General features: G+C 34.8%; 1 protein-coding gene across 2 annotated transcripts in view; it reads right to left on the bottom strand.

The window, feature by feature from the left end:
* Nucleotides 1-27,039, bottom strand: part of LOC122525421 (SAM and SH3 domain-containing protein 1-like) — a 303,496-nt gene that overhangs the window by 38,906 nt on the left and 237,551 nt on the right. For both annotated transcript variants that reach the window (XM_043648211.1, XM_043648212.1), the window contains exons 2-4: nucleotides 5,434-5,622; nucleotides 2,580-2,740; nucleotides 1,929-1,975 (exon numbers count right to left, since the gene is read on the bottom strand). In XM_043648211.1, the coding sequence (XP_043504146.1) occupies nucleotides 1,929-1,975; nucleotides 2,580-2,740; nucleotides 5,434-5,622 (397 nt within the window). The remainder of the gene's footprint in view (nucleotides 1-1,928; nucleotides 1,976-2,579; nucleotides 2,741-5,433; nucleotides 5,623-27,039) is intronic.

Raw genomic sequence — 27,039 nt, 5'->3', positions numbered from 1 at the left:
AAAGAAGTATAACTTCAAAAAGATATATAGATCAAACGTACACACCATGGTAAATATATAATAAAACAAAAATACCGTAACTAATGTAAAAATTTAACAAAATCCACGAGACGTGGTATATAACATATTATTAATATTTTTATCAGATTAAGAAAAAAAATTTTAGGGGGAAAAATTGTACGAACAGAACGAAAGATATCGAAAGAAAGAAGAAAATATTTCTTTGAGAATGTATCGAAAGAAAATACTTTTGATTTTACAAACACATTTAAATTGACGTATTATGAAATGAAGAAAAATACACAAGAAAAAAACAAACTAAATTCTAAAACCAATAGGAGATGTGTGTTATAACATTTGGGTAATGCGTTGTCCAGATGACGAAAGATTTGGATATATTGAAAGAACAGGAGGATCGAAAGGATGAGAAGATTCTCCTGTCGTGAATATCTCGAAGGAATACGTTCTTCTACGTGGTACTTACGAGGAAGGTCTCGATCTCAATTATGTATTCATAGCCATAGCAGACGACGGTACGGAATGGGCAACCCAGATGGGTAGAAGGAGTCGACAGAAATGAAGTATCAACCGGAATACTACTCTCTCACCACTCACGTTCCACATTTCTCCACGTCTTTTGGGTACACCGAGTAGTAAGTGCCTTTCCAATATGGGATCTAAAGTGTTTCTCGATATCTTGGGAAAATTTTATAATACTAACGAGATAGTATTATACGTCTTGATTTTATTTTTATCTAAGTTCTCGTTATATTCGCATATATTTCATATCAAATTTGTTTGGATATATTTTGATCTAGTGATGATCGTTAAGGGGTTATACGCAGTTAGAATTTTAAAAAAATCGATTTTTTTTTTTTCATTTTCGGAATGTACATATATTTAAGTATATTCTCTGAAAATTTCAAATCGATCCGACAAATATTCTTCACTTCATGTAAGCTGCAAACCAAAATTTTTAACTATGTGTAAACGTCTCTTTGAAACTTTAAACGCGTTTTTCTCAAAACGGTATTTTCAAAGACGGTGATCTCGATTTTTCAAAAACGGCTTAACCGATCGGTTTCGAATTTTTACGCAATCTTCTTAGATATATTCCTCAGGTATTAAGTATAAGGAATAATTTTTAAAAAATTTATTACTATTTTTTTGTAACAATTTAGAGCGAAAATTTTAGTCAAAAACAACAACTTTTTTTCAAATAGACGCCATTTTGTCAAAAATCCAAATTTTTATTATTCCTTGGTTTTAATACCTGCATTAATCTATCCTTTAAAAGAATCCACCATATTTTTTAATTTCAATAATACAAACCGCCAAAATGAAGATCACCGCCAAACGTCGTTTTTTAGAGGACGCTATTGTATTCTCAAAAGTTGGCTCTATTTGAATTACCATCACTTTTGTTTGAGAAATAAAAACTGTTTCTATAAAAAATTCATGAAAATATGTCTTTTTCGAGCCTCGCAACTGCGTATAACCCCTTAATACACTCAATCATTTTATAAAAAATGGTACTATAAAAGTAGCGTTATTATTCACACACACAATAGAATATTCTACTAGTGGAAATAAGAATAAAAAATGTATCTTGAAATATCGTACATGTAATTTTCTAATACGATTTATTATAATTTGTATTGATCTTAATTAATTTGGACAATTTATAGCAGAGATGCTTTTATCATACTCGTTTTATTAAAATTATGATAGTTTCAGTGTGTTCCAAACGAAACCGAGTTATAGGAAGTTTGAATATTTGAAATTGTCTATCGTATATAACAATATATTTAATAATTGTTTGTATATATATATTTTGTTTGAAAAAAGTATCATGAATATAATGTTTTATACAGTATAATACTTATCTTAATAATACATTAAAGTCGAATAAAATTCTGAAGACTTACCATTAGGTGGAAATTCGTAGAAAAATGCTGATCTCGGGCTCAGACAACTGCAAAAGATAAAGAGAAGAAAATATTGAAAATAAAAAAGAAAATAAAAGGAAATAAGAAAGAAGTAGTAGTGGAAAGAAGAATAAAAATTACGATTTCAGGAGGATATATTTTAATTTAAATAAGAATCCGAGTAAAAAAGTAAGTATCGGATTACATTTTTCATGGTAGAACGAGTCAACGTCATGAACATTCGTTGCAGCAAAGAGAAGCGAGTTTGAATCGTTGTAGACGTAGAAACGGCACGTATTCGGTATTTCACATTAACGTGATTCCAACATAATCACGTGCGTTATGCTCCTAAGAATAATGGACAAAATTTAACTCTCGTCTTTTATTCTCTCACTTAATTTTAACCCATTATTGACCCTTTCCAGCACGTCACGTAGAAATTTCTCACGTCTCCTTAAACATTTTTTTTTTTATTTATTCTCTCGCGCAGATATTTAAATAAAATTCAAAAGCGTTGAACCTTTTTTTTTAATTTTTTATATATTTTTAAATATTTATGGAATATAATTTTTAAAAATCGGTAAATTTTATATATTGTTTTCTTTTTATCTTTTTTTTTTTTATATATTAAATTGAAAGAAAAGAAAGTACCTTTGGTAGGGTTGTGGATGACCAGCTGCCGTCATGACGGTTGCATTTTGCGTTGCGAGTGCGAGTTTTTGTTGGCGATGTTGAAGCATTTGTCTACTGAAAACACCATAACCGAACCCATAGATCTCGTCTTCTTCTTTATCACTGAGACAGCTCGATGGCTAGAAAAAAGGAAAATAAAATGTGTTGGTTAATTTTTAATTCTTACAAGTATCTCCTCGAGTATTATATACATAGTATAACAATTTTTTAATCATTATTTTGTCAAATTTGTTTTTTAAAAAGAAAAGGAAAAAAAGGGGAAGAATACAAATTTTATTCTCGTAAAAATAGAACGCTTTTGTTTCTATCATTCAAAGAAAATTAATAATAATTAAATAATTAATTATTAATTAATTATTAATTAATTTAATAATCTTTTCATTGTTACAAAGATCAATACTTCAAGAAATAGAAAGAATGTGAAAAAAAATAAAATATCGAACTCCCACATCCCTTTCTATCTTTCCTAAACCATTTTCTTCGTTATTATTTGAAATTTTGTTGTAGAAAAAAAAAACAATAAACCGAAGAAAAAGAACAAGAAAAATAAGAAAAAACTACTCATAATCATAGATAGAAATAAATAGAAGAGAGACAATTTGTCGAGGGATTGATGAGAAAAATTTCACAGTTCTTTTGTTTTATTTCTTTTTTTTTTTTAATTTTATCCGTAGAAGGAAAACTGAAGGGAACGAACGAGCAAAAAAAAAATAAAAAATAAAAAGAAATAGAAAAATAGAAAAAAGTAACGCGAGAAAAGAAAGCACTCGGTGTACTCGTTTAATCGACAATGATTTTCTTCGAAGGTCCTTTCTTCTTATCGAAGAAGAACGAACGGGAAGAGTTCCTTATTAATTTTCCACGTCGACGCGTCCACAGGAGGGTTGGAAATGGTTGCAGAGGGTGGGGGGAGAAGATGGGGGGTGAAGGGTGTTCATTCTCTCTCTCTCTCTTGGTCTCTCTTCAAGGAGCTTGACCTTAATCGGCAATCGATTTCTCGCGATTGGAAACTCGATTAACCGTTGACGGTGTTACCACCAGTAAAGGTTTCTCGGCTACGAACAATGACCGATTTAAGCTTTAGGATCGATCAATCGATTCTCTGAAGACAGACAGAGACAGAGATAATGGATGGGAGTGGGTGGTGAGAGGGCTGGAGACAGAGAGGGAGAGGTTTACACGGTCTGATCGTCTTAAACCACTTTGGAAAATTACTCTCGACGGACAACTCGATCCTTTAACCATCGATACACGTTCACTTTGTTTTATGTAAGAGAAGTAAAAGCTGATCATGATTTTCAAACTTACGATACACGTTCGTAAACGTTAAGATTGTTGTATACATATAGATGAAGATTTTTTTATATTTTTCTATTCTTTTTTTTCTCTTTTTTTTTATGTATTATTATATCGGTCAAAAGTTTTTGGGATTATTACGTGAATTTAGTGTAAGTAAAGGTTTAATCGTAGTTCATTTATTTGTCTCTGTTATATTAATAGTAATATGTTTTTTATTTTGTATTATTTTCTTGCTTTGTTTTTTAAACGAAAGAACGCGAGTACTTTTATCGAATTAGTATTATTCAATTCGACAATTCTAAGAATTCTTACAAATTAGATGTTCGACATTGTTTCTAATTGAATAGTTTTTGTTCTAAATTTTATAAAAGTTGCCAAAGATATGTATGATTCGTGAAAAAATTGGGCCGTTGGACAGACTGGACTGGGGGGACTCGAACCCGGATCTTCCGCTTTCCGGGCTCTTAATGCTTAATTAAACTGCTCTTTAACCAATTGAGCTATCCAGGGTCCACCGTCCAATCTCCTCACGAACGCCTACTTAAGTGTTTGGCTTGGAAGTGCTCTCATCCCACATTCTACCCCCCCGCAACTACATTCGACCCCGAATGTTCGTCATTTCGACATCTTATAAATCTTTTTTCAACGAACCAACAAACCAAAAACTGTGTCCAACCTCGATCTTTAATACAGACTTAACCAACGCTGTATAACTTACACGAGGGTGCTACACACTATTTCGCGCGACACGAAAATTGTCAAAATGTTCCCAACCTCGATCTTTAATACAGGCTTAACCAATGCTGTATAACTTACACGAGGATGGAAAACCTCTTCCCTGAACGCATTGCTGTCTAAAGGCCGTCTTGCCTAGTTCCCAAGCCAATCGTTCACGTCGCCACTATACGTCTTACGTCGGCCTAACCTCTCTTTGATAGATGTTCAATTAATTATTTTTCCCTAATTATTGCACGGTCGTAGAAGTGTGACACGAAGCAAATCTCCATCCCGGCTGAGCCCCCAAAATGTAGGATTCGTGAAAAAATTGGGCCGTTGGACAGACTGGACCGGGACTCGAACCCAGATCTTCCGCTTTCCGGGCGACTGCTTTTTAACCAATTGAGCTATCTAGGACCCACCGTCCAATCTCCTCACGAACGCCTACTTAAGTGTTTGGCTTGGAGGTGCTCGCATCCCACAGATATATATAGAAATATTACATTTAGGTATATAAATTATATAAAGAATGTTAATGAACGCGATTGAAAATGTTAAAAATCTTTAGAAACGTAATTACAGATACAACAGAGACAGATCGTTGCAAAATAGAATTTTAATCGGTAAAATGATTCGAAAACTTTTGACCAATGGAGAGAATAATAATATATTGAGAGGAGAAAGAGGAAAAAATTGTTCGAACAAAGGGATGAAAAGTCATATCTAGAAGGAGAAAGAAAAATAAAGAAAAAGAAAAAAAGAAAGAAAGAAAGAAAGAAAGAGAGGATTTACTCACAGAGTATTTTCCAGGCACGTAAATGGGCTGTGAATGACTGGTGGTAAGTTGAGTGTTGGGCATTCTGGGGGAAGCATTTGTTTCGCGTCGGCGTAGCTCCTCAAGCGGCTCCAGGACATCTCCGTAATGCGTTCTGAAGAGGTCTGCATACCTTGAAGCTAGTCCCTCCAAGTATCCCCTCTCGCCTTCCTGAAAGAGAAAAGTGCCGTAACGTTAGAGAGGGTTTGTTAAACGTAAACGTAAGAGCAGGCAAAAGTGAACGAATGAACGAGTGAACGAACGAGTGAACGAACGAGTGAACGAACGAGTGAACGAACGAGTAAGCAACACACACACACGCATATTTACATTTATCATAGGTGTATATTCATTCTCATTCTCATCGTTTCTCTCTCTTTCACTCGTTCCGATGACAATAAGGGCGTGAAAAAGAGGTGAGAGATAAAAAACAAAAAGAAAATTATTAAAGAGAGAGAGAGAGAGAGGGGGAGAGATATTTAACTGTAAACTTCCAACTGAACGTTTCTCGGCGTTTACCGCATCGAATTAACTCTTTCAAAACTTAAGGATAGTCGACGTAGAAAAGATGAAAGGATACAAAAGAGTAGGAACAGCCTTTTCTCGCGTTATCTTTATTCTTCTTCGAAAGTTCTTCTTCTCTTCTCGGTCTCAAACGACGACGTCTTTCAAAGCATTCCGCGTTAACGGAAGAGGATTCGAAGAAGAATCAAGGGGAGAAAGAGAGAAAGTGTGAGAGAAAATGAAATAAAAATAAACAAAGTATATAAATGATTCTCGCGATGATAATCTGCAAACTGGTCGTGATTCATGAGGATTTATTTTCTAGTTTTCACTGCGTTTCTTTTATAAAATACATCTTCTTTTTCTTTTTATAACGAAGCAGGTAAAAATTGTATATATATATATATCTTAAGGGGTTATACGCAGTTAGAATTTTAAAAAAATCGATTTTTTTTTTTTTCATTTTCGGAATGTACATATTTAAGTATATTCTCTGAAAATTTCAAATCGATCCGACAAATATTCTTCACTTCATGTTAGCTGCAAACAAAAATTTTTAACTATGTGTAAACGTCTCTTTGAAACTTTAAACGCGTTTTTCTCAAAACGGTATTTTCAAAGCCGGTGATCTCGATTTTTCAAAAACGGCTTAACCGATCGGTTTCGAATTTTTACACAATCTTCTTAGATATATTCCTCAGGTATTAAGTATAAGGAATAATTTCTAAAAAAATTTATTACTATTTTTTTGTAACAATTTAGAGCGAAAATTTTAGTCAGAAACAAGAACTTTTTTTCAAATAGACGCCATTTTGTCAAAAATCAAAATTTTTATTATTCCTTGGTTTTAATACCTGCATTAATCTATCCTTTAAAAGAATCCACCATATTTTTTAATTTCAATAATCCAAACCGCCAAAATGAAGATCACCGCCAAACGTCGTTTTTTAGAGGACGCTATTGTATTCTCAAAAGTTGGCTCTATTTGAATTACCATCACTCTTGTTTGAGAAATAAAAACTGTTTCTATCAAAAATTCATGAAAATACGTCTTTTTCGAGCCTCGCAACTGCGTATAACCCCTTAAGTTTCTTCTCATCAACAAATGATAAATAATTTGATTGATCCAATTTCTAAAATATATAAAATATAAATATAAATAGGTTGTATTGCATTTATCAAATATTTGTAATTTTCTGAGATAGAAGAAGTGATCGAATCGATATAACCTCGTATTTTTCTATAATTTTCAACGTTTCTACTTTCTCTTCAATAAAAAACTTACTAGGTTAATACTATAAAATATATATATATCTATATTATTATTATTATACTATACTATACTACAAATCGAAGTTATATTTATAGAACAAAATGTACGAATCGATACTCGAACAAAGTTTCATTGTTTATCTTGTTTATAACTTCTCTTAATTTTCTTCTTTTTCTCTTCTTTTTCTCCCCCCTTTGTAAATATATTTTCGTTCCTTTTCTTTCGTCATTTCTAATTGCATCGGAAAAGAAGATGGGGAGTTAGTGAGTCGAATTTTCCATTCAGGGTTTGAAGGGTAGAAGAAAATGTAGAAGAATGGAAGAGGGGTGGGTGGGTGGGTGGGTTGCAGGCCCGGGACTAAGAACAAGTCGTTTTTGTCGAGCATCTTTGTCACTCTCATTCATTCTACTACCATCGTCGTCTCATTATCGATAATCCTGGAACATTAATTAGAATTCCAATCTTCCGATTTAATACAAACCGAAGCTGCTCCTTGTTTTATGTCCTTTATCATTCTTTCTCTCTCTTTCTATCTATTTATCTATCTATGTATCTATCTATCTATGTATATATCTATCGTTCTACTATATATACTCGAAAACTCGATAATTTCAAACCCCATGATGATGCAATCCTCCCCCTTTTCATTCGTTTCATCATTTTCATTTTCCCCGATGCGAAAGCTTAACGGTCAAACTGAAAGTTCCAACTTGAGAATGCATAAAAGCAAGCAAACGCGAATTTCACGCGATGGTAGGATTCTTCGTAAAAGCGTAGGTATACGCGATGGGTTTTAAGGTCGTAAATTAAAATTTTATCCACGAACGAATAATCGAGTAGACGAACGAACGAATAAACGAACGAACGAATGAAAGAACGAACTCTCATTCGTTCCTATGCTTGATCGATTCGATCCTGTTGCTGTTGTTGTTACATAATAAAGTAATGTTATGTTAATAAATGGAAATAAAGCGTTATCTCGTGTATTTAATTATTTATTTTTTTATTGATTTAAATTAAGTTATTCGTAATACTGATAGAAAGTTTGATTAAGCATTTATTGCATAATTATTACTTACTTATAGACAAGTTTTTAATTAATTTTTTTAGAAGAATTTGAGAGAAAATTGTCAAAATGAAAAATAAAATCGAATAATACGCGTCTATATATATTTAATATATATAGAATAATTATTATATATATTTAATATATATAGAATAATTATTATATATATTTAATGCTCTTACTTTCTTTAACACATTTGATTATTTTTATAACTATTTTATTATCTTAAAAAATTTACCAAATATATTTATTAATATAATTAATTACGATCTGTGTGTGTGTTGAAGAAATGTGTGTTTGTTGACGTAAGGTTTGATTATACTTTTTTTTCACAAACTCTCCACAGTACATTATCGAATAATTTTATTTGAAATTAAATTAGATATTTTGTACGCATCATTTTATTTAATTGCCGATTAGTAATACGTTAAGAATATTTATCGATTACAAGTGTGCAAGCATATTTAAATCAACGAGTACTTCTTTCTATTTATCCACCATTCCGTTTTCTTTTTCACAATTTTTCAAAATGTTCTTTCGCGTTTCTTTCGTTTCTTTCGTTTCTTTCTCTCATTATCGATGTACTACTTCTTCGCATGGAAAACACGGCTCTTACCTTAGTAAAACTTGTTTTCCTGGAAAAAGAAGTGAAATACTTTGAAGAGTATTCCTTAAAGCTGCGTCTTTTATATGAAGCAGATTCGAATGAAATGTCGAGAGAGAAGGTTCAAACGATTTCCTTCGATCCCAAAACGAAGTTTACTTCTTCCCATCTCTCTCGCTCACTCACTCGCTCGCTCGCTCGCTCTCTTAATGTTCCTTCTATTTCTTTTTCTTTTTTTCTTAATTTAAAGACGGTTTTAACTCGCGAGAAACTTCGTTGACGAGAAAGCCTAAATCCTTTTACGGAACGTCGGGTTTTAAGAGGAACAGGCCGATCCTTTCCCTTAAAAGAAAATAAAAATAAAAATAAAAATAAAAATAAAAATAAAAAAAAAGAAATAAAAGGAAGAAAGAGGAAAAAAAAATAAAAAATAAAGTACAGGGTGAGGATGGAAAAGAAAAGAAAAGTCCTTCTTGAACTTTGAATTCCTTCGGAACACGTACATATAACTACCCTTCCTCTTTCCCCCTTCTCAACCCCCCCATTCTCCTCGAAACTACTTTCGATGTGCTGTGCGAATAGCACGGGCCGAGTTTCTCGATGCCGGTACGTAACTTTCCGCAAAACCGTTTTACACTACCACTCGATTCCGCCTTGAATATTGTCGATCGATCGTTTTCCGAATATCGCGGTGCGAGTACCCGAGAATCGGATAAACGGAGATAGAAGAAAATTGAAAAGTCAAGAAGCATCGTTTTGTTTCTTTTTTTTTTCTTTTTTGTTCTTTTTCTTCTTCTTCTTCTTTATCTCTCTTTTAGTTTCCAATCATTCGAAACTTTTTCTGATAAACTTTTTAGTAACTTGGTTTAGAGTTTTACACACTTTAGAAATTATCATAATTGTAGGATTCGTAAAAAAATTGGGCCGTTGGACAGACTGGACCGGGGGGACTCGAACCCGGATGATCTTCCGCTTTCCGGGCGACTGACTGCTCTTTAACCAATTGAGCTATCCAGGGCCTACCGTCCAATCTCCTCACGAACGCCTACTTAAGTGTTTGGCTTGGAGGTGCTCGCATCCCGCATAATTGTTAAAATTTGACACCAAAAATATTAAGATTATTTATCGATCGAAACAATGAAATGATTTATAAACGATATTACAATGAGTTAAATGTAATTTTGTTGGAAGTAACGATAATGAAACGTTTTTTTAAATCTTGGGATGATGATGTAAACGATTGAAACGAATTTACATTCAAATTGACGAATCTCATTTTCCTTTTTTTTTTTTTTCTACCTTAAAATTATCTAAATCTTTCATTAGATTTTAATTACATTGAATATATTTGCATTTTCATTCTTATTAAAATTTAAAAGCATTTGAAGCACCATTTCTCTAAAGCTATGAATACTCCCAAACGATGAAGGTACGTTTTCATTAGATTCGCTGATATATAATAGTTTAAAAAACGATTTTGAAAATATTTCAAACGTTCTCGTTTGGGGATAAATTATTATTATTATTAGGGATATTTTATATTTTTAAAACCTTTTTCGGAATTACTTTCTATATATTCCGTCATCGTTTACGAGTTGAATAACTTTTTACAATTTTATAAATTTTGTTTTCATATTATTTTATTAATTATTTGGTTGGCAACTGAGTGAGTACGCTTACTATAATTATTATTCGATTGAAAAGCAATAATTAATAATATATCTATCCAAACGATAAAACACATAAACGAGAATGATAGATCAAACTATCGAAAAGTGAGAAATCAAAGTACTAAGAAACATTACAGTCATTGCTCGATTATTTCCCGTCTTCGAAAGTTCAACCATGGTAAAACATTTCTCATCATTCTTTTTCCACATTTTTCTCGATCTCGAACACTTTCGCTAAAGGAACGTAACGTACGATAGAAAAAGAAACGTTCTGGTACGATCGTCACTTACGATCGTAAATAAAAGCTAACATAAAATGTTGAAATAAAAAGAAGAAGAAGTAAGAAAGCAAGCAAGCAAGGAAGGAAGAAAAATAAAAATGAAAAAAAGGAAGGCAAACAAAAGAGTAAAAGAAAATAAGTAAAGAAAAAGAAGAAAAAGAAGAAGAAGAAGGGTTGGGTTCGTCGTGGTATTTTTGGGTAGAAACGATCGATGATCGTAATCGTAGTTGGTGGTTCCTTTCTCGGCGGGATTCTTTAAAACGTTGAGTAAAATGGCAAGAGCAAGACGGATTGTTCTACGGGGGGAGCACAGAGAAGAGAGTGTACCGTTCGTTTGTTTAAGCCCGAAGTGCGAAATAGTGGGTTTCAGGAAAGGTTCCACGATAATTGGGCAGCCCTGAGGGTTCTTTTTCTCTGTCCCTCTTTTTCGTCGCGATAGAGGACGCAGAATTATTTTCGGCTGGTCCCTTCAACGTGCATTGCACCCGCCATTAGCGAGCTCGCGCCCTTTACCGCACCTTCTCCATCACCTCTTCCACCACCACCACCACCACCACCAGCAGCAGTATTACCAGAACCAGCAGTAGTACCAGTACCACCTCTTCTCATGCCGTTGCTGCAGCAGCGCGCATTCATTTCCACCCTCGTTATTTGCATATACTTCATTTGCTCGGTTCTATCATCTCCCTCTATCCAACTCATTCTCACTCATTCTAACTCTATCATTCAGACTATCTATCCATTTCTTTCTCTCCTCTACGTATTTCCATCAACCGAATGTAATTCATGAGAAAATCCTCGGCAAACCAAAAATCGGGAATCTTTTCTCACGGGGGTCGCATCGTCGTCATTCGGACACCTCGCTGATTGAAAGGGCAGATTGAACATAGAGAGAGAGAGAGGAAAAAACATCGATGGTTTATATATTTAGATATAACTCGTATCTCTTCCCTTCTCCCCATACAACCCCACGTATAACCTCTCGTCATATTTTAATTCTATTTTATTTCCCTTCGCACATTTACAAATTGTGGGATGCGAGCACCTCCAAGCCAAACACTTAAGTAGGCGTTCGTGAGGAGATTGGACGGTGGGCCCTGGATAGCTCAATTGGTTAAAGAGCAGTCGCCCGAAAAGCGGAAGATCCGGGTTCGAGTCCCGGTCCAGTCTGTCCAACGGCCCAATTTTTTCACGAATCCTACATTTTGGGGGCTCAGCCGGGATGGAGGTTTGTTTCGTGTCACACTTCTACGACCGTGCAATAATTAGGGAAAAATAATTAATTGAACATCTATCAAAGTGAGGTTAGGCCGACGTAAGACGTATAGTGGCGACGCGAACGATTGGTTGGGGAACTAGGCAAGACGGCCTTTAGACAGCAATGCGTTCAGGGAAGAGGTTTTCCATCCTCGTGTAAGTTATACAGCATTGGTTAAGCCTGTATTAAAGATCGAGGTTGGGAATATTTTGACAATTTTCGTGTCGCGCGAAATAGTGTGTAGCACCCTCGTGTAAGTTATACAGCGTTGGTTAAGTCTGTATTAAAGATCGAGGTTGGACACAGTTTTTGGTTTGTCGGTTCGTTGAAAAAGATTTATAAGATGTCGAAATGACGAACATTCGGGGTCGAATGTAGTTGCGGGGGGGGGGGGTAGAATGTGGGATGCGAGCACCTCCAGGCCAAACACTTAAGTAGGCGTTCGTGAGGAGATTGGACGGTGGGCCCTGGATAGCTCAATTGGTTAAAGGTTCGAGTCTCGGTCCTGTCTGTCCAACGGCCCAATTTTTTCACGAATCCTACAAAATTTTGCGATACACACATACATACATACATATTCGTTCATTCTTTTCAAAACTATCAGATGACATTATATTTCGTCGCACCGATTTGATTCATTCGATACGATTCGATACGATTTCAATTACGTCCCATAGAAAATCATTTTCTATGCGTTTTACATAGGACATATAACCTTTTCATTTTTTCTTCTTCTTTTTCTTCTTCTTCTTTTGACGGACGTTAGAGAATCTTCTCGTCTTCATCGGGTATTTCAAATGAGATCTCGAATCTTCTCTCTTCTGAAAGTTTCGACTCGAAATGGTTGGATTGCAGTAGGGATGAGGCTTGTACCGGGTGGTTGAGGGGTACTTTGGGGAGGGGGGTGGTGACTGGATAGGAGGTGGTTTCGCTTTCTTCGGGAGCTTTCATCGTGACGAGAAGAAGAAGAAGAGTTCTCGTCGTCGGATCGGAAGTAAGAAGGAGAAATTCTCCTCATAGAGGTGTGGGGGTTTCTGTATTTTGATTTCGTCGAACGATAAGAAGAAGGGATCGTTGAGTTGAGACGCGATTCCTGACGCAAAAAGAGCGAGGTTAGGAGTCGAGAGGTTAAAGGTCGTCGACTAATGTTCACCAGACTGATCTACGAGTGGTGTAAACGTGGCTTCTCTCTGTCTCTCTCTCTCTCTCTCTCTCTCTCTCTCTTGCACACACAGACACACATACACATACACACATAGACTATAAAACGCATACCATTTCGTCTCTCTCGTTCCTTTTCAATGTTGAAAAGCACCTATTCCTTCTTTTTCTTATTCGAAGTTAGGATTTTTGGTGTAGTGTTTAAACGTGGCTACCCAACCTTAATCTTTTGGCTACCCGTTATACCCCTTACACGGCATCTTCTTACTTTGAACCTTTCTCTTTCTTACTTGTCGGGTATATAAGACCGTTCAACGGACTTTTCAACTCCTTTTTCTCCGTTTGCTCTTCAACCATCCATCGTCTTCTTCTTCTTCTTCTTCTACTTGTTATTCTTTATCTTCTTTTTAGGTTCTTTCGAGGCCAAGGAACCTTTTCCCTTTTCATTTTCTTATTTCGTTCCTTCTGTTTTAAAAAGAGAGAGAGAGAGAGAGAGATAAAACCTCATCGACAAAGTACGCTTGCCTCGTTTCGACGGTAACTTTCCTTTTACCGATTCTTATCTTTGACGATCATGGTTTCTACGCGAATGAAACATTTATGTGACACAACGGACCGGAAGTTAGCTACGAAACTTTTACAATGTTTTTTTTTTCTTTCTTTCTTTCTTTCTTCCTTTTCTTTTTTTGTGCTCCTTTACTACTCGTATTTCTTCTCGTCTACCTGTAATACGTTTCTCCCATTGAAATAATGGGAAAGCTTTAAAGAACGTTTAGTTTAGTTTTGAAAGAACGAATATATCTTGCGTTTATTTTTCTTACAAGATAGGATATAATATATTTCCACTTTTTAGTTTATGTATTTTCGTGTCTCGCGAGTCGCGTTAACGAGTACCTTTTCAAAATGTTTCCAAGTCTCGTTCACTGGCATCGAGCGTTTTCGTCGAGCTCTCGTAATTTGGTTGAAACGATACGACATAGAAATTAAAAGAGAGAGAGAGAGAGAGAGAATTTCGAATAATCGTGAGTGGTGGTAACGTACTCGAGAACGGTGCTTCATTCGAGAACACGGAAATGATAATAGAACGTCGCGTCAGCGGCAAAAAAAGCAAAAAGAAAAAAAAACGAAGCTGAAACGAAGTCTCGAAACGGGTAGACAACACCTTGTTTCTCTTGGACGTGTCTCTACTACTCTTAAATACTCTTAAAGGTGTACGTTCAGGCGTATATGTTAGAGTTTTAGGTAAAATTACGACGAAAGTACGAAACGGAGAGAATGTGTGTGTATGTGAGAGAGAGAGAGAGATAAAACAATCGCAACCTTGCAGTAACAGCAGTAGCAGGAACAGCAGCAACACACCCCGAAATGTTGCCGTCGCCACAGCAGCAGCACCAGCACCAGCAGCAGCTAACTTTTAATCACAAAAATGTATTGCGCATTGTTTCAGAGCTCGTTGGGCGAGTTTAAGCGGCGAGAAGGGGGAGGATGAATGAAGGGAGGACGATATAGTGGTGGGAATGGTGTTGTTGGGTGTTGATACTGGTAAAGGTGGTGGTGCTGGTGGTGGTGGATGGATGAATGTACCGAGCGTGTGACAAGGGAGAAACGCAATAGAGTAGTTCGGCTCGATGTTCGAGTGGATAGAAGGAGTGTATGAAAAAGAGAGATGTGTTCTGCACAGTATGAAGAAAAAGAGAGAAAGAGAGAGAACAAAAATTGGGTAGGCAAAGGGAGGAGGGAAACGGACAGTTGGAAGGATTGGGGGAGGAGGTGGAAGTGGAGGTGGAGGTGGTGGTAGCATTGTTGAGTGTTACGAGCGCAGTCCAGAAAAAGTGTTATTGTCAGTTTAACGCTTGCACCTCTTCTCGACACGACGCGAGAAGAGCTTTTCCCTATTCGAATCGGACTATCGTACGAGCTCGTGTTGCCTCTTGGAAGCAGAAAAATTGTCGGATTATTTTTTTCCTCTTTTTTCTTTTCCTACGCACACACGCGTGCAAGCACGCACACACACACTTCTCTTTCTCTCTCTTCTTCTCTCTAGGTTTTTAGTTTTCCGTATTCTCTTTCTCCGTACCTTTCTTTCCTTTTCTATTCTACACTCGACGCGTTGGTTTTTTTTTTCTTTTTCCTTTTCCTTTTTCCCAGCTGCAAGCAAGCAAGCAAGTACCGCGACGAGACTCGTCCAGAGACTTCCGGTATCTCGAATTGCTCGCTGAAATACTTATGGTCTTACGGGACGAAATATGCGATGTATAATGCTACTACTATTAAAAGCTACGAGAGAGAGAGAGAGAGAAAATGGGGTATATACGACAAGGGGGGGGGGGAAGAGAGAAAGTACACGTGCTGAGCACCGGCAGTAATATTTGCCAGGGGAGGAAGATGTCAATGGCCCTTCGTACTCGTCGACTCTCTTCTTTTACCTTTTATTCTTTCTTTCTTTTTTTCTTTCTTTTTTTATTCTGTTTGTTTTTCTCTCTTTCTCTTTTCTTTTTTTATATATTCTTCTTCTTTCTCCTTTTTTCGTGGATATTTCGCACCAAGCTCCTACGTATCTCAACGTGCAGTGTACTTCACCATCGCAACTACTCGCCTATTCGCAATGAATTCGTTTCTTTCCAAGAAATTCAAGCCGTCCTCCAACGCGTTAGCCAAAAAAATATGTCTTTCAATGTGTATATACATTTATATATCTGTGTGTGTATGTGTATTGGTGATCTATTCTAGGTATATATGTGTGTAACTATTTTTAGTGTAAGCGGATAATAATTTTCAGGGTTGTATATTAAGGAAATTTTGCATCGGGTAGTAGGTAACCCGTTAAAATTGTTGAAAAGCAAAAGAAAAGGAAAGTAATAAAAGGAAATAGTAGAAAATCCAGGTCGAGCGGTTCTCATGTAAAGAGATTTACATTTTTCTATGAAATATCCCAACCCAGGTGAGGGATTTTAGTGGGGAAAAGGGCCATAAATTCGAAGAAGCTTTTGGAAAGAGATGAATGTGCTAGGAATAAGTACTCGATAAAAAATGTGTAAAAAGCTTATCCTTTTCTTTTATTCTCCTAGTACGTGAACTGTTATAAAAAGAATATCTACTTTTTTCTTTTTTTTGGATCGTTCTTTTTTTTTGTTTATAGACAATTATTTTTCACGTACCGTCGATACGAATTTCTTTTTTTGGTTTCGTATCAATCTGTTGGAATTTAAAATCAAATTTATTTATCGGAATTTTATTTTTTTTATTTCGATCGAATGGTAGGTTGGTTTTTTTGATAACTATACGAATAGATACTCGAGAAAATATCTGTTAAAAGCTTAGTTTTATTTTATAGAAGCCGATACAATAGACACAAATGTTGATTTTTCTTTTATCTTGTAATTATTATTCATTCGTCAATCATTTCTTTACTAAATGTATTATATTCCTATACTATTGTGTACTATTGTGTATTGGGCGCCTAAAGGCCGTCTGCCTAGTTCCCCAGCCAACCGTTCACGTCGCCACTATACGTCTTACGTCGGCCTAACCTCTCTTTGATAGATGTTCAATTAATTATTTTTCCCTAATTATTGCCCGGTCGTAGAAGTGTGACACGAAGCAAACTTCCATCCCGGCTGAGTCCCCAAAATGTAGGATTCGTGAAAAAATTGGGCCGTTGGACAGACTGGACTGGGGGGACTCGAACCCGGATCTTCCGCTTTCCGGGCTCTTAATGCTTAATTAAACTGCTCTTTAACCAATTGAGCTATCCAGGGCCCACCGTCCAATCTCCTCACGAACGCCTACTTAAGTGTTTGGCTTGGAGGTGCTCGCATCCCACACTATTATTTATTTTTCAATTTAACAAACTACATATCATCTTACAATTTCGTTTCATAAGAAAAATTTCCAAACACCTTAATCAAATTCGAAGTATCAAAAGTGAAATATAAGAAGTATAATATTGAAGTATAATTTTTAAAATAAAGTTTTCGTGAAAAATGGGTTTTAGACAATTTTCGCAATATTTATCGTTTCCATGGAAATTCTAAAATGATGGCTTGCGGTCTCGGCACGGATTCGTAGGACAAATACGAAGCCGAAGGAAAGCTTTGAGACGACGAGAAAAGCAAAGACAGAAGAGAGAAACAGAGAGAGAGAAAGAGAGAGAGAGAGAGGTCACGAAGAAGGAAATGCCGTTGGATTTGGCTCGAGACAAGATACATATCAGCCAACGGTGCGCAGTGTTATTCAATTTGCACGTGGGTCCTGTTGATTGTGCACCTAATGCCATTACCACTAGCTACGCCACCTTCTCCTAGGATTCCTCTTCCTCTTTCTCTTCGGTTTTGCACCACCTCTACCCTCGGGACAATGTATTTACATTCTCAACGTCAACGGGGTTGCTGCTTCTGCCACCTTTACCTCTATTTCTTTCTTTCTATATCACCTCCCTTTCTTTCGTTCTACCTTTTATTCTGTATTTCTTTAGTTTCGAGAAAACCAATAGGAAAACGAATAGACAGATGTAAAATCGACAGAGACAAAAATATTACGTTTTAGTTTTGTCTCGAATTTTGATATATACGATGGAAATATTTACAAATAAATTATTCAAAATAATATGTAATACGAATTTTAATATTTAATATTGATAGTTTTGAATTAAAATGAAAAATATTATAGAACTTAGTGGATTAAAATAGAAATTTGCTTGTGGAATTTAGATAATCATCGTTTCGATATCCGTTAGAAATTTAAAAGGAATTTATAGGTCAATATAGAAAAGAATATGAGAGAATTGATCCGATAATGATGAATAATATGAAAAGATGAGCAGTTAAAAAAGATCTACGAAGTGTGAAAACAAATGCGAACGTTTTAGTCGAAATATTTATAACGAAATATCCATCGTATATATCACGAGAATATCTATTTAAATATTAATTGTGTTAGAAAATCGATCGATAAAAGATCAAATCAATTTTCTATGGGTATATATAGAGTAGGGGAAGAACATAAATTATTCAATTGAACGAAATTAAATGTTGATATTTTTCTTTTTCTCTTCTTTCAATCGATTTTTTTGCGATAGAACTTAAAAAAAAAAGAAAAGAAATATTCGAATAAAAATGTGAATCGAGTTTGAAGGTTTTCCATCGGCCAATTAGCGACACAAGGGAGTAGAAATTCCTTTTTTTCTTTTCTTAATCGATTCTTTCGCGGTCTTTGAACTCGTTTGTAAATTAATCGCAATTCAACTTGCATATAGAAAAAAAAAGGAAAAAAGAAAAATATTCAAATATAGTAAATTGAAGAAACAAATAAATATAATATATAGAAAGAGATGACAAAAAGTAAATTAAATAAAATCAAAGCTAAAAAAAAGATCAAATAATTTCTCTTTTACAATCTTTTACAATAACATCTTTGAAATACAACGTCAATTACAGTTTTTAATTTTGTCGTCGATACAGTGCGACTGCTGTACATTTTTAATTTTAATTTGGTGTTCAGGAACTTAACCAAACACGTGAACAATACACCAATCTGGCCATGACGCGACTAACTTCACGCAGTTACTTTCACATCGCTGTGCGCGCGCATCGTTGCTTCCAACAAACTTCATCGCGTTCATTTTGCGTCACCGTGCGTGGGCATCGTAAAGATTCACTTTCATCATTTTTTCATAAACGCGCCAAAAGAAGTATAACTTAAAAAAAAGAAACAAAAGGAGGGGGGGGAGGAAGAAACGAATAATTAGATTAAATACAATAAAACTAAAAAGCTCCCCTAAAAACGATCGATTATTATTTTTATTTATTTACTTCCTACCTTTTCTTTTCTTTTCTTTTCTTTTCTTTATAGATTTTTAACGTTTTTTCCATCGACCAATTAGCGACACAATGGAGAATTTTTATTTTCCTTCTTCTACGTTTTCTATTTCTTTTCTTTTTATCCCCGGTCGATTCTTTTTCGGTCGTCGAACTCGCTTGTAAATTAGTGGAAATGGAGGCGTGGGAATTGCGATATTGCTGTTCGAGTGGAACTGTTGATAAAAGTCAGAAAAAAAGGAGGAAGAAAGAAAATAGAAAGAAGGAAATTGAGTGAGAGTGAGTGAGTGAGTGAGTGAGAGAGAGAGAGCAGAAGAACCTATATTCGTGTAGGAGCGTTATTCAAGAAGAATATTTCATCGAAGAGTAGAGCTCAGGGTGCTATAAGGAAGAAGTAGAAGGAAAATCCCGAACGAGCTAATGCTCTCTAAACGAACTCGTTTATTTTTGCTCCGAGCATCCACTACCACCACCACTATTTCCTTCTTCTTCTTCTGCTTCTTTTCCTTCTTTTTATTTTTCTTACGTCGACCGAGACATGCTCGAGGATGCTTTTAATATCTCTCTGGTGGTATACGAAAAAGAAACCGAAAAGAAGAAGATGAAGAAAAGGATGAGAGAAGAAAGAGTTGAAAAAAAGAAAAAGAAAAAAAAAAGTATAAGGGTGAAAGTATAGGGGTAAGAATAAGGAATAAAAATTAACTATGAAAAATACACACACACATACATACACACACACACTTGGATACTTTTTACAGTTTGCACGAAGGAAAGAGAGCCCGCGAGCGATGATTAATAAGATGTTTATCGAAAGACTTTAATTTCTCGAGAGTAAATGAAACTTCGTCAAAGTAATAGATATTTATCGGTGATTACTGATAAGTTACTTTCATTGGGATCCTTATTACAAGAAGAAAGCACAATTATCGGTCTTATTGTTTTGACAATTAATAACGTTTTCCCTTTTAATTGAAAATATATTTGAATATTTTAATTTTATTTCAAATTAATATTATATTTCAAATTTATTTATTTATTTATTTACTAATAATTTATTTATTTATTTTGAGTGTTGTTATTATCTAAAAAAATCACATCAAATTTATACATTCTTAATTTTAAATCTCTAATTATATATCATTTATCATTCGTAAACAAATCCTTTATTAAATAACAATCTCAAATGAAATTTCTTTTCTTCGATTGCATACTCTCCAATTGAATTTCTCCAATCGAAATTCGTCCTAAGTGAAAAGAAAATCATAATAATAATAATAATAATAATACTCGATATGCCTATTGAAGAAGCATTGCACGTAGATTGAACGTCTTTGTCACCCAGTCGTTTGATTTCCACGGATACGTGAGTAATACGTAAGTATGTAAGTACGCACAGTGGTTTATCGATTCTACAAGGAACAAGTTGGGACTCCCCAACGAAAAAGAAAGAAAAAAAAAAGAAAAAGAGAAGGAACATATATATATATATATACATACACATTACGTATTCAACACACAGATAGACACACACATACATATATAAATTACGTTTGCGACATAGATACAGAAGCACGTTCGTTTTCAAGGCTCGAAACACTTTCCCCGGAGATAGAAAAAGGGGAAAAGAAGGTGGGAAAGAGAAGGATAAGGAGGAGGAAGAAAGAAGAAGAAGAAACGAGTGCATTTTTTACAAGACTGTAGTAAACCCTACCTTGCACGCACATGCATACATGTATGCATGTATGCATACATAGAAACGTACGTGGAATAGAACGTTTCCTCTTTTTAGGTAAGGCTTAGGTGCGATGATAAAAGAAAAGAAAAGAAAAGAAAAGGGGAAAGGTCGAAAGGGAAAGGTTAGAGAGGGTGGAATCGAAGGAGAAATGTGGGACGACGATGAAAAAGGGAGAAAGGGAAGAAACGTTTGGAATATGCGAAAGGTTTCGGTGCACGAAGGGTCGTGTTTCGTCTCTTCTTCTTCTTCTTCTTCTTCTTCTCCTTCTTCTTCTTCTCTTTACTTTATTTTACTTTATTTTACTTTACTTTACTTTACTTTACTTTACTTTACTTTACTTTCCTATTTTCTTCCCTTCTCTTTCATCCTGTCCAAGTTCGTTCCTTCGTCTCCTCTCATATTGGGAGGGGTGAAAGCCGGGTCAGAAATGCAAGCTTCGAGAGCAAAGGGGTTGGTTCGACTGTGTAGGTTCGGAGGAGGAGGGGGACAGCAGGAGGGGGGGGTGCGATGATACGTGCGTAGAATAACGCCGAAATTTCGAACTCCTCGGAGATTTGACTCGCCGAATAAGGAGCGAAAGAACGAGACTTCTTCTTTTTTTTTCCTCCTCTTCTTCTTCTTCTTTTCTTTTCTTATTTTTGTTCTTATACCTTTTCTACTTCTTCTTCGTCTCGATTTTCTCTTTGCGTTTGCCACACACACAGACACACACCGAGACATTTTCAAGCTCCTCTTTCTTACTCGTTCCGAATTCTTCGCGTTTTTCTCGTTTTCGACTACCGACCCTCCTCCCCCCCATCCCCTTCCCACCACCTCATCCTTCCATCACTAAGAGCGTTCGTTCCATCTTTTTCCCTAAGTTCGACGCACCAACTACTTCCATTTTCCTTTCTTTCTTTCTTTCTTTCTTCTCGTGTTTTTTTATTTTTCCTTTTTTTATTCCTACCCTATCTTCTTCTTCTTTTTCTTCTTCTTGTTCTTTCGTTCTTTCGTTCTTCGTAAGACAGCAATCTTAAAATATCATCCCGCGGGTACCACGGCATGAGTTATCGCCATATTCAATCATCCCCAATAAGCCAGCTTCTGGCTGTTGGCCTCCCTTTCTATATTCCGTTTCTTTTTCTTTTATCTCTCCCTTTCCTTTCTTTCTTTCTTTCTTTCTTTCTCCTACTTTTCCTCTTCCTTCTCTTCGCTCAAGCCTCCCCACCACCGCCCCTATTTAAACCGTTTTCCTTCTGTCTCACTAAGATTTTCCTTCCTCCTTTTCAAGGCTCGTTACTTCGAATCGATAAAACTTTCTCTCTTTTCTTTCTTTCTTTCTTATTTCTATTTCCCTTTTTCTGTTATTTTTCTCTTTCTATTACGGCCATTTCGTGAATTGATTTTAAAACCCGCGAGAGAGGCCACCACCACCCACCCCTTCCGAGAGAATCGATAACTTTCACTTTATTTTTCTTTTTTATTTTTCTTTTATTTTTTTAAAACAAATGTTTCGCAAAGAATTCCCTTTTTTTATAATTTTACTCTCCGGTGTTAGAATTTTTTTTTTTGATTCGAATCTCAAAATTTATTTAATTTTCATATATGTAGGATTCGAGAAAAAATTAGGCCGTTAGACAGACTGGACCGGGGGGACTCGAACCCGGATCTTCATCTTCCGCTTTCCGCGCGAGTGCTCTTTAACCAATTGAGCTATCCAGGGCCCACCGTCCAATCTCCTCACGAACGCCTACTTAAGTTGGCTTGGAGGTGCTCGCATCTCACATATATTCAAATTTGTTTTTTATTTAAAAGCGGTAAACACATTTTATTTTGTTCATGAATTCATTCGATCCAAACCCCATTCGTATCTTTTCTTACACACACACGTGTATATACACGAGATTAGTATTAAATAGAAAAAGAAGAAGAGTAAGAGGCGTAGAGAAACGTAATAGAAAAAGCCCTTTATGCGTATACAGTCATTTGAATGAGTCTTTGAGTCGTTTCGCTATTAGCAAAAAAAAAAGAAAAAAGAAAAAAAGTCCGAGTAGGTCAGATAGTTTCGTTGAAAGCTTTAACAGAGTGGGCGTATGGTATCAATGGCGTTAGTAATAGCATTTTGTAGCTTGGTTTCGCATAAGAGAAGTGTGGATTTACGCGCGAGAAATCGTGCATTTAACGAGAAATAAAAAAATAAAGAAATAAAGAAAGAGAGAGAGAGAGAGAAGAAGGTGAGATGAAAAACGTTGGTAGAAAGGACGAAAAATAGGCGAATTATCGTTGCTCAGTCGAAAAAAAGAAAATAGAAGAGAAGTGAAAAGTAAAAGAGAAAGAAAGAAAGGAGAGGGGAGGAGAAAGGACGTTTGTGTGTTGGCGATGACGTGGCGTTGATGTGTTAGCATAAACGTGAGTATGGTTGTTAGTATTGGTGAAAACTGGGTGCTCGTAGAAGCCTCGTAGTATTCTCGAGTGCCATGGCAAAGCGCCAATGTTCACGCTTTCGAATAAGCGAGTAGTACACCTTCTCTATGTTCATATATTTCTATATGTGCACATTTCAATGTATTTTGTAGGTGTGTGTGTGTGTGTTGAATCTCTCTTTTACTACGAATGGAGAAGCAACGAACATGCGTGTTCGTAAGAGCTTTCCTTTTCCAATGTGTATGGGGGATGGGATGGGGTTGGGTAGTGGGTACTATGAACACATATACATACTCCATATATTTCTGTATTCGTAGTACCTACCTAGTGCGCTACTTGAAAATTGAAAATGCGTTCTTATTCGCGAATATAGTTCGCCGTGAGGCTAGTCATTCAAAAAAAAAAAAAAAAAAAACGAGCATTCTCGAGGAAAACTTGTATTATATAAATCAGATTTATTTAGTTTCTATTTTCGTTTCTTTATTTTTCTTTTATGGTGAAAGAAAAAGTTTGACTTATCGTCAAATAGATGGATATCGTATTGTATTGCATTGATATATGTATATATGTTTTATATAATTGTTTAGGTGTGTGTGTAGAAAAATAAGAATGATAGTTGAAATTGATCAAGTATTATAGAATTCGAAGGGAAGTGATTTGTCGAAGATGATATCGTGTAGTTGATATCTAAGGGTAAAGATGATTAATTATGTTATACGATTTGAATAATTTATTATATAAATTTATTATAATAAATAAATATATAATAATATATAAATATTAATTTATTCAATGAATATTTTATTAAAGGATACTTCGCATATATAGTTTAGTTGAATATTTCAATATAAAATAATACAAATGTTTAATATTAGTATTTGATTTCCAATGAAAAAATTCTATAACAATTAAATATTATTATTCAAGGTGATATATTCAATAAAATAAAATATTAGCAATAATAATTTTCATAACATTCTCAGTGTACAAATTGAATATTATTAGCCAAGCTGATAAATGTTATATAATAAATAATAATATAAATATGATTTATAATAAAAATTTCATAAAATATATATACTTTCGATTATCTTCTTCCACATTATCTTTTCTATCTTTTATTATCTTTTTTTGTTTTATTCGTATATCCTTTCAGTCGTTACGTATAACAAGCAATAACATTGAAAAGCACATATTATATTGTATACGCGTATAAACGTTAGTGCTTCAGCACAGATTCATAATCAATGTGTAGGGATTTGAGAAAGATTTTCAGTGGAACGACATCAAGTTGAAAAGTCGAGCGAGATTCTGGGAAAGGATAAAAGAAAATACTGATGGCTGTTATTTCGGAGTGCTCCTCTTTAACATTTATTCTCGTAGGGGGTTGAAATCCGGCGGTCTGTTGCGTATTTCAGCGAGTATTTTTCTCTACGTTAGGTTACATCTCATCCTTCCAGGACGAGACCCTCTCCTAGAGAGGAGTAGCTTTTGCCCACCACCACTTTTCTTCTCTTTTCTTCCCTTTCTTCCCCTTCCCCCCTATTTTCATTCTCCTTTTTCTATTACATATACATAGGGTTGTTCAACGAAAATTTCACGTTGATTTTTAACGCAACGTACTTTAATGTATTTAAAATATTGATTTTTTTCCATATGTATTTTTATAAAGAAATCAAATTTCGTGTGAAATTCGGGGACAAATATTTTTCTTCTGTACGATGAAATATTTTTAAAGGAAACAAAATGTTGTCATGGAAATTAAATTTGTTTGTGGTTTGTTAAATATTTTTGATAAGGATGCTTTTTCATTTTATTTTTTACACGAGTAATATCTAAAGTTTATGAATTTATTTTTGTTACACCCTGTGTAGAATACTACCACGTATACGTGAAAACACACACTACTACCCTTTTCTAACCTAGGACGAACGAGGTTGGGATCCTTTCGCGAAACTTTACGCATCCTGCTCCGTTCGAATAGACTCGAGAATTTCCCTGGTGAGTTCTAACGGACGTCCGATATGTAGGTGTAGGTAACTCCATGGATTCCCTAGCGTGAAGGGCCAGTAGTAGGTACGCCGATTCAAACGGAGTAAATCTGTTTTTGCGTAACAAGCGAACCGAGACTCTTCTCTGCTACTATCTTTCGTCTTTGAAAACGTGAACACTCGTTTGTACACATAAGTACATACATGCATGCACACATACATGTATGCATGTATGAATGTATATCGAAAGCGAAGGGTTGCAAAGGGAATTGAAGGAATAAGAAAATGCGACATAAATCTTTCATAGTATTTTGAAAGTCCGATAAGAAAGAAGAAGAAGAAGAAGAAGAAAAAAGAGAGAGATAAAAGTTTATCAACCGTTTTGTTTAAATTCATGATCCTCGAAGGAAGAAGGGAGACTTTAGTAATTTTGTAGTATCGATGTAAAAGGTGATAGGTAATGTAATATTATACGATACAAAAGGGAACAGTGAATAAGACGTAAAAGGTTTAATCACAATTTTGAACTACAGAAAGTAGATAATATCAATTTATATTTATTATTTTTATTATAATATTATGTATAATAATATTATAATATATATAAATATTATATTTATATTATATTTATATTTATATTCAATTTATATTATGTACAAATGAAAACTCTAATCTATTTACCTATTCGTTGAATAATATTTATATTTTATATTTTTTATTATACATTTATATATTTATATATAATATAATATACTATACTATACTATACTACTATAATATACTATACTACTATTATAGAACTATTATACTTTTATTATTATTTATTTATTATTATTTATTATTTTTTTTTATTTATTATTATTACTATAAAGATAAGTTTAATAATAATTATATAATTTTAATTTTCGTTTTGTTTTATCTATACATTACATTGTACTATACTGTAATTAATGACCTTTAGGGAGCCTAGGCTCTAGGCTCAATAAAATATTATTAAATAAATAAATATATTTATTTTATATTTTGAAATATTTTTCAATTACATTCGATTCACATTTCAACGCGAAATACAAATACAATATTTATAAATAAAAATAACGAAGTTCGACCGTTAGTTTGGAAAATCTTTGAAAAATATCGAAATTCTTTGATAGTAAAGAAAGTTAAATGATACGTGAGATAAGTATTTCGATCATGCTTGGGAATGTGTAGTGGAAAAAAAAAAGAAAAAGAAGATTTCCAAGAGTTTCCATTCCCTGGGGGGGTAATCTTGATTCGGGTGCTTGTCTAAAACGAATTTCGTGGCCATACTGCGATCACCTTTCATCCTTCAAAGGGTACCTTGAGAAAAGGGAAGAGAAAAGGGAAGGGAAGGTTGCTATCATTGATACGCTTCAATGAAAAAGCATCGTTCTTACGAGTGAAATGAGGAAGGCAAAGAAAAACGGAAAAAGGATGAGGGACGATGAGGAGGAGGGTAAGAATTGGTTATGGGTTGGTAGATGGGGTGGGATAGGTGGAGAAAGAGGGTACCGAGGTAAGAATAAATAGAAACACAGTCGTTTCACATCCGTGGAACTTTCCAGGCAAAACTTATTTTCTTTCGCAGAAGGAAAAGGAAAAGGAAAATCCTATATTCACTTGACTCGGTGCAACACTTCGAGAAAAGGGGGGACATTACGATCAAAGAAACATCGATTTCGTCAATTGTATTTATATCTATATATCTATTACATGACGAAAAATACGTTTGTATTTGTGACCGAGTTACCGTCTATATACACCGGGTGATACATTTTTCAAATAAATTACTTCCCGAATAACTC

The sequence above is a fragment of the Polistes fuscatus genome, unplaced genomic scaffold (assembly GCF_010416935.1).
Source record: "Polistes fuscatus isolate 324 unplaced genomic scaffold, CU_Pfus_HIC Scaffold9, whole genome shotgun sequence".
In the NCBI taxonomy this organism is placed as follows: domain Eukaryota; kingdom Metazoa; phylum Arthropoda; class Insecta; order Hymenoptera; family Vespidae; genus Polistes; species Polistes fuscatus.
This window is presented reverse-complemented; position numbering and strand designations above follow the sequence as displayed.